Raw genomic sequence first — 8,878 nt, forward strand, 5'->3', positions numbered from 1 at the left:
TTACTAGCTGGCTTGGTTGGTAGGTGAAGGAACCTTAAATATACAGGGGAAACATTAACCCTGTTAAATTGATTTGTTCATGGTGCTGCCTTTTATATTTGTTTGAGACTGCTTTCCCCACCTCTCATTAAATAGGCTGCCTCTTTTATTTTACATGTTCAATTTACAGTCTACATCATCCCACTTCCATGTCAACATGTCGGTCTCCTCATGAAGTCTCAGGGCCTTAATGCTGATACCTCTGGAGCGTCTAACAACCCAAATAACTGGGAATTGTGAAACATCGCTCTAATTCCCCCCTTCATTAAAAGGGAGGTATTGCATTTGGAATCACGAGGACATTTGCCATATGCTCATTAAATACCGACTGTTAAAAGAGCTTTGAGATTTGAAAAGTGTGTGAGATAAATCCAGGCAGCAAGTAATTGCTTCCAAATTAAATGAGTAATAAAGGTTTGATTGCTCAGTGCGTAGCATGTGAAAAACGTACAATATTTGGGGGGGGTTTAAAGCGGGGCTTGAAAAGGCGCAATCTGAGACATTATAGGGAACAAAGGATGGCCGTCTTTTTAGTGGGACACACTCCAAGCATTTGGTCTAGCGCCAGACCCCAAAGCCAATTTGGTAGGATTTCCTAAACTGGTATACCAGACCTATTAGAGAGATTTAGTAACTGGAGGGAGGGAGGTGACATAGGCATGAACCTGGAGTAAATGGCATCCATTTTGGCCTTTGTACAGAATGTGCTTGTAAGGTGGCAAACAGTTCCCCTACGCCAGGGGTAAGCAAACTAAGGCCTGGGGGCCAGATCCGGCCCAATTGCCTTCTCAATCTGGCCCGCAGACGGTCTGGGAATCAGCATGTTTTTACATGAGTAGAATGTGTGCTTTTATTTAAAATGCATCTCTGGGTTATTTTGGGGGTATAGGAATTCGTTCATTTTTTTTTCCAAATTATAGTCTGGCCCACCACAAGGTCTGAGGGACGGTGGCTTGGCCCACGGGTGAAAAACGTTGCTGAACCTTGCCCTAAGCAGACTTTGCCTAAGTGTAGCACCCTGCTTGTGGTTAATGCTTAGCTGGAATGAAATATTCAACGCAGCAATAGAGAAATTAAAATAATAATTTATTTGTCAGACAAATAAATATGAGGCACAGTGGTATATGGTTACCAAGCTCTGGCCTGGCCTCCTGCCATTCTGGCCAGCACTTATATTTCCTTAATCCAGCCCCCTTGCTCCTCCTGTGGCTGCCTCTGTCCAATCAGCCTGGTTGAAATTCCTATTGGCTGTTTGCTAGAACCAATCACAAAAGATACACCCATTTCCTCATGCCCTTTTATGGGAAACAAAAAGATATATATTCTTCTATCTATAAATGACAAATAAGTAGTAATATATCTTACATGTGTCTCAACAAGGAACCTTAATTACCAGCTCACCTCGCCCTATTGCCCTCCAAAACAAATGATTTAATCTTAAATTTTTATCTTAAACAGATGTCAAGGATCTTGAATTCACATCATCATTGAAAGATCTCCTTCTCTTGAAGGTCTTTTAAACAAAGGCCTGACAACCATATGTGTGCTCTAATGATGTTTCCTGCTTGGCAGGGGGGGCTGGGCTGGTGGCTGATGGCCCCTGTGATCTCTTCCAACTATATGAAATAAGAATCTAGCATAAGGATTTAACATTTCTTAGCTTCTAATTCCTTTGCATAATTACATTTAAGCCAATATATTTAATACATAACATAGATAGCTTTTTAGAAGAATAAACCTTTTCAAAGTAAAAAAGGAAGGAACAGTTTCCAGCCTCAAAATAAGATAGAAAGAAAACCTCTTCTCCAGCCAAGCCAGTTGCCTTTTTCACTGCTCTTGACCTTTCAACCTTAGGAAAATATGGCTCAAGTTTAATGGGAAGCACATGGTTTTATTTTACTATTTACCCACTCTTAATTATGTTTATCTCTTTTTTTATCTTCTGTAATATGTAGGGTCAGTGTAACCTTGGCTGTCAGCCTGTAATTCCCTTTGACTTTGAGAATTGTTTTCTGCTATAAATCAGGGGGCCCCCTTGTCCAGGAGAATAAACATCTTGCCAAGGTTCTTAGGCAGCTGGTCTTCTGCCTGGCATGAACATCTGAAAATCTTTAAGCTCATTTTAAAATACAGGCCCTGATCAAGCCTTAATAAAAATGCAGGCTATGATTAGATGCCTCATAAGTACCCATACTATACAGTACTGTAGTATTTGCTGTGGGCCTTGTCTCCCCTCAGTGGCAGATGGGTCATGGAGATCAACAGTGTTAAGTATAAAGGGTTTAATTGACACAGAAATTAAAAATGGCGAAAGGTATATTGCAGAAGGTTTAACATGCGGTTTTCCCATGAAGACAATACAGTCGTACCTTGGAAGACAAACAGAATCCGTTCCGGAAGTCCGTTCCAAAAGAGATTTTAAAGGTCATGATCCCCAAATTTTACTCCAATCCTGGGGAAGAATTTGTGTGTTAGTATCCAGTTACCATGTTTTTAAGGGGTTCCATAGATCTGTAAATTACATTAAGCAACACGGAGTCCAAGTTAGAAACTTTATCCTCCCTTTCTCCACTCATTGTGCTTATAGAACTTTTCAAATTGTGTTAAGGGTCTCAGAGCTTCATTTGATTAAAATAAATCCAGTTAGTATTAAGATTTGACAAAGTTAAATTTACCGTACTTTTCTGTGTATTAGACAAGGTTTTTATGCCAGAAAAGTAATTTTAAAAATGGGGGTGGGGGTGTCTTATACATTGTCAGTGCATATTGGTGACGTGGGCTTGTTTGTTTCTGCTCCCCAGAGATTGTCAGCGGGGAAAAAGCTCAACAGCTCTGGGCAATTTCCCTCCATTTTCTTAAGTTTGAGTCCCCCAAAATAGAGGGCATCTTATCCATGGGGGCGTGTTACATACAGAAAAATATGGTACATGGTTAATAGATACAGGTTGATTGTTGATATAGAAATCTCATAATGTGCATAAACCTTTGGATTCCCAGGGTTCAAATTGCTTATCTCTCCCTTGCTGGGGGAGGGGAGGAATCTGGGTGATGTGATATTGGGATTAATAGAAAAATAATAGGTGCAATCTTAGGTTGCCAGGTTTTCCATAGCCAAATAGTACAATTCTATATTTCCAGTATTGATTGAACTGCTTCCTTATTCCTATGTCCTTAGTGTAAACTTAAACGTAGAAGTTCAACACTCTGATTCTTTTTTGCTCTTTCAGAAGCAATTCTAAAGCGACGTACCTGTAATTCAATGAAACAGGTGGTATCCAGGAAAGCACACTGATTGTGGACAAGTGACAATGAAAAGGAAAGCATAGCCAATACAGTGGTACCTCGGGTTACATACGCTTCAGGTTACAGACTCTGCTAACCAAGAAATAGTGCTTCAGGTTAAGAACTTTGCTTCAGGATGAGAACAGAAATTGTGCTCTGGCAGCGCGGCAGCAGCAGGAGGCCCCATTAGCTAAAGTGGTGCTTCAGGTTAAGAACAGTTTCAGGTTAAGAACGGACCTCCAGAACGAATTAAGTACTTAACCCGAGGTACCGCTGTACTGCAAATAGGTGTGGTGTTGGGAAGCAAATAAAAATCTTCTGTTGGACGACTTCCAGCTCCTGCGACTAAAAAAGGGAAACAGGTTAGTTTTTAATTTTGAAATGTATCAAGCTTCTAATAGTTGGGCGGCATATAGGTGGACGTTTACCTGTTTGTTTTTTATGACTGATTAGAAAAATGCCTATCATGACAAGGAGTATAATGTATATGGAGGTACAGTGGTGCCTCGCAAGACGAAATTAATCCGTTCCGCGATTCTCTTCGTCTAGCGGTTTTTTCGTCTTGCGAAGCAAGCCCATTGACGGCTTAGCGGATTAGCGCTATTAGCGGTCTAGCGGCTTTTAGCGATCAGCTGAGAGGCGGCTTATCAGCGGAACAGCTGATAAGCGGCTTAGCGGCTTAGGAAAGGGGGGGGGAGCGGAAAAAAACCGCGGGAACTCGCAAGATTTTTTCGTCTTGCGAAGCAACCCCATAGAGAAATTCGTTTAGCGAAGCGCCTCCAAAACGGAAAACCCTTAGCGGCTTAGGAAAAGGGGGGAAAGGGGGGAGAAACCCACAGGAACTCGCAAGACATTTCGTCTTGCAAAGCAAGCCCATAGGGAAATTTGTTTTGCGAAGCGCCTCCAAAACGGAAAATCCTTTCGTCTAGCGGGTTTTCCATCTTGCGAGGCATTCGTCTTGCGGGGCATCACTGTATGTGGGAGCACAGGGTGGTGTCTTAGACTGACTCACAACTATTGGTCCATGTGGCTCAGTAATGTCCACACTGATTGGCTGGGGCTCTCTGGGGCTTCTGACAGAGGTCAGAATTTCCCCTGGAGATGTTGGTAGCTGAACCTAGAACCTTTGGCATAGTATTAAGGCAGGCCATTCCCTGTACGGTCCCCCTCAATGAAAGGAAGTGTTGTCCCATTCACTACCAAGTTCACAAGTCCAATGCGTTAGTTTTTCCCATAGGAATGAATGGTAAAATAAATGAAAATGGGAGAAAACAAAACCAAGTGGTACAGTTAGGAATACCAGCGAGGTGAAGGGTCAGTCTCTTCAGTCCCTGGTGTCCCCAGTCGTTGGAATTCAAGCAAACTTTTATTTGTGTCACACTGCCCTGGGATAATGTGGTACATTATTTTAAATGTAAGTGAATATTCCTGATCACATCTACTAAGAAGTTTCTATAAACACTAATCTCAGTATGATACTGCATAGGAAAATGCAAAAAAAAATTACCGGTATACAGTATAAAAATATTTTATTGTAAATTATTCTTATTTATTACTCACCCTCAACCATCAAAAGTCAGGGTAAAGAGGTGCATTTGCCAGAAGCTATATAATGACCTCTGTTACATTGCTTAGGGCTGCCACAGAAAATGGCCGATTTATATAAGGGGGAAATAGGTCCCTCCTCTTACGAAACATTTTACCATTGAGTGCGCACACAAGTTTTGACGAATAATAATAGTCATTTATTATTTGATGGCCTGAGGTCATCAAAGCAAAGTACAAGATTAAAATTTTAAAAAATACAAAAAAAGGAATTCTAAAAACAGTGGTTGTTTAGCAGCTATTAATAAACCACTCTGAACAGCACATGGTCCGTAATAACCAATACACTTCTTTGAAAGTGGATCACAGTGACACTGAGGAAGTTTTTTCCACATGGATTTGCTTAGCATTAGAGTGTAATGGAATTTTACGTGCAGCAGGTGGGCTGCTAGTTCGGCACAGTTACAGGGAGCCACAAACACCAGCCACATAGCTGTTCTCCAAGACATCTGAACGTGGCATTTCTTCATTTTGAAAATAACCAGACTGCCCCATTTGTGGGTGGGAAATGGGAAGGGCCATTTTTTCAGGTGGGGGTAAAGTCCTTCTCCATATTTCTTAAACTTCTGGAAACAAGATCAGGCTGAGGATCCAAAAGCTTCTTGGGAGCTCTTCAGAAGATTTCTAGGGTGTTTAATGCTGTGAATCTTTACCTACAGTCAACCCATGTAATTATGCAATTCCTTTATCACAAAATGCCAATAGGTCTCCAGTGACTTCATTGCAATGCAAGCAGAACCTGAGGGCATTCTGAGCCCCTGAACTCCTCAATGCTTGGAGAATTGGGACACACACACACACACACACACACACACACACAGAGAGAGAGAGAGAGAGAGAGAGAGAGAGAGAGAGGCAGGCAGGCAGGCAGGCAGGCAGACAAACAAAGACACTCGTCGTCAAAGCAGGTACAAGGATCACAAAGAAACTGTCTGGAATGACCTCTAAAATGTTGGGATATTGGGGAGTTGGGCTGGAGGCTCTAGGCCTCTTTGGCATATGGAAAACTATCCTGGCAGGGAAAACTTTTTTCCTGCTGTTTTTCTACACTAAGGAAGTGTTGCCAGGAGATGTTATATTGACGTCAACTGTTGCCTTGCTGAGAACATGATTTTTCAAGGTTTTTTTTAAAGGATATAAAGTGAAAATGAAACTGAAAAAGAACAAAAGTATCTGAGGATTGAAAGGAGAGGACGGTGAGAGCAAAACATAATGGCTCAGGTAAGAACCCCTTTGAATAGGGGACATTTTCTATCAATCCCCACCCCGTCCAAAATACCTTCCCTTTGATTGTTTTCCCTTTGACTGTTTTTTCAACGTAAGAATTGCCACTTGACTTGCTGTCTGCCATACACTGCTATCTCTGGCTGCAAGCCAACGTGCAGTTTAGGAGCGAAATGTCATTGAAAACAGTGAGACTTACTTCTGAGTAAGAATACTTAGGATAGTTTTGTCTCTAGATCAGAGCTTTCCAAACAGCGTGTTGCGACACATTCGTGCGTCGGCTGCAGTGTGCCGGTGTTTTCACATGAATGATGCCTGCGCTCCTCCTAGGCTGGAAAGGGGTTAGTTTAACCTCCGGTTTGCTAGTGAAACTGAATTACTGTGTCACAAAATGCTGCGTGTATAAAAAGTGTTTCACCAGCATGAAAAGTTTGGAAAACTCTGCTTTAGCTCCTTCCCCCTGCCTTGCAAGTCTGACTTAGAAAAACCGTGGTGAATAATCACAGGGTCCAAAGGTTGAAAAATTCATCTACTTGTGGGGTGATCCTATGTATTTGGCAATGTGTTTCATTGAAGCTAGTGGGACTTACTTCTGAGTAAACTTGCACAGCTGTTTAGCCAAGGAAAACATGGGCTCACTTTCTTCTTGCAGAGCCCAAAGCCTGGAGACCAGATTGAGATTTATCGAATTGGTTACCAACACTGGGCTATCTACGTAGGCGATGGATATGTGGTCCACCTGACTGCTGCAGGTAAGAGCTTCTCATTATTTCCTAGAAAGGGTGATTTTATGAGAGGGAAGAATAAGATAGAGAACATTGGCAGATTACCCCTGAAGAAACACAGCCCTTGGGGTGGGGGGAAGTTCCCCACCACTGGCTTAGGGACTAATTGTTGCTGGAAGTTCTATGTCCTGATACTTGCAATTGTTGTAAGCCAGTTAGAGGACTGCTTTGTAGCCAAGAGATTGCTTTCTGGTTGGTTGTAAGTTGTTTTGGGTTGCCTTGGGCAAGATAAGAGTGACTAACAATTTTTTAAAAAATAATAGTATTTGTCAAAACAACAACAACTGATGTCTTCTTGAAGACAATATTGTTGATGAAATGCAGGGAATCCACGCCTAATGGTCACTGTCTCTGAGTTTCTTTTCTCTCTGTGTTCTTGAGATGAGGGTACAGGAAGTTCTCCCTCTATTCCCCTGTCTGCCAACACCAAAAAGGCAGTGGTGAAGAAAGAAAAGCTTTCAAAAGTGGCAGGAAACAACTACTGGAAGGTCAACAACGAGAAGGACAGAAAATATAAAGCCAGGCCTGTAAGCGAAATAATTAGCAATGCAAACCGATGTGTTGGGAAGAAGATAGCTTACAATGTGGTCATGAATAACTGTGAACATTTTGCCGCCATACTACGATATGGCCGACCTGACAGTAGACAGGTGTGTAGAATTCATTCACGTTTTCATAGTGGCAATCTGTGCTGTGGTATTGAAATTCATTCTTAATTCCTTATCCTGGAAAAATGAAAGAAGCAGGTAATTTAATTTATTTTTATGTGGATTTAATTTCTAACCCCCATTTACAAAGATGGGGAGCAGAACGGAACATTTACTTGGAGTATGTTGAAGTACTGCAAACCAGAACAACAAAAAAATAGATATCATAACATTTAAAATAACTTCAGTTCATACATTCAAATTGTCTGAGGTGACAAATGAGAAGATTAAAAACTCCGAACTCAGGTTTCCAAATTAATGACAGGCTTGTACCCTGATGAAAAATGTTGGGTCTCTATTCCTTAAATATTTTTCACCACAGAACTCAGATTTTTGCACCAAAGCATGTTCTGTTACTTGGAATTAATTTTTAAAGCATATTTTAAACCCAGAGTTAATTGTCTTGGAATCTGAGAGTTTCAAATCTGGCTATTTTCTTTCGCCAAAAGAAACATTTAAAGCAATGTTTCATATCAACTCTGTTGTGAGAAATGAAGGACCATCGGTCACTGTGAATAAAAATGCTTAAACCTCTTATTTTTTGCAGGCGGAAGTCGGTCTCTGGGCGACATTCGCTGCTGCTGTAGGAGCTGTGGTCACGGGTGCAAGCGTGGTAGCAGCTGCAATCATTAGTAAACGCCATTAGTCAGTGTTCAATATATGAAGAGACGTGTGAACAATCTAAAAGACTGTTGGAGGACAATCCTGGGCTGGCTTCTAAGAAAATCCCATTTTAAAAGAACAACAGTTATTGAATAAAAATAGAAACATCAAATCAATCAAGAGTTAGGTTTTCTGTCTTTATCCATTGCTCTGAATTTTGGAGGATGGCTCTGTTTCAGTTTGTGCACTGTTTTGTAAAGTGCAGATTAGTTAAGAATTTGAATATGAATTGAATCAAATTTCTCCCTGCTGCCTCTAGATGTGGTAGAGGACACTGATCAACGTTGAAGTAAGGTTCAACTTACTTGAAGTCTGGTCAACCTCTGTACTTGGAATGAAGGATGCCGCCATCTTGTTTCAGGCCACCCTTGACATATACAACGTTTCGCTGCAGGCCTCGGTTGTTAAAAATCAATACGTGCCTGTATAAAGAATTCCACAACAGTGTAGCTTGTGAATTCATTGGTACAGTCATACTGAGTTGCAGATCTCCATTTTGAAGGGAGTTGACTTCTTCTTCTTCTTCTTCTTCTTCTTCTTCTTCTTCTTCTTCTTCTTCTTCTTTGAGTTCTG

At 41.2% G+C, this 8,878-nt stretch overlaps 1 protein-coding gene across 3 annotated transcripts; it reads left to right on the forward strand.

The window, feature by feature from the left end:
• The first annotated feature begins 3,667 nt into the window (after positions 1 to 3,667).
• Positions 3,668 to 8,421, forward strand: LOC307199519 (phospholipase A and acyltransferase 3-like). 3 transcript variants are annotated; one of them, XM_079947463.1, is made up of 5 exons: positions 3,668 to 3,683; positions 6,060 to 6,147; positions 6,803 to 6,902; positions 7,317 to 7,585; positions 8,190 to 8,421. In XM_079947463.1, the coding sequence occupies exons 2-5, from the start codon at positions 6,139 to 6,141 to the stop codon at positions 8,286 to 8,288; spliced, it is 477 nt and encodes a 158-aa protein (XP_079803589.1). In that variant the 5' UTR covers positions 3,668 to 3,683; positions 6,060 to 6,138; the 3' UTR covers positions 8,289 to 8,421. The 3 variants fall into 3 exon arrangements, with proteins under 3 accessions (XP_079803589.1, XP_079803590.1, XP_079803588.1); XM_079947464.1 differs by lacking the exon at positions 3,668 to 3,683 and having other exon boundaries at positions 6,089 to 6,147; positions 6,761 to 6,902; positions 7,317 to 7,462; XM_079947462.1 differs by lacking the exon at positions 3,668 to 3,683 and having other exon boundaries at positions 6,090 to 6,147; positions 6,761 to 6,902.
• The last annotated feature ends 457 nt before the right edge of the window (positions 8,422 to 8,878 follow it).

The sequence above is a fragment of the Podarcis cretensis genome (genome assembly GCF_951804945.1).
Source record: "Podarcis cretensis genome assembly, chromosome: 12".
In the NCBI taxonomy this organism is placed as follows: domain Eukaryota; kingdom Metazoa; phylum Chordata; class Lepidosauria; order Squamata; family Lacertidae; genus Podarcis; species Podarcis cretensis.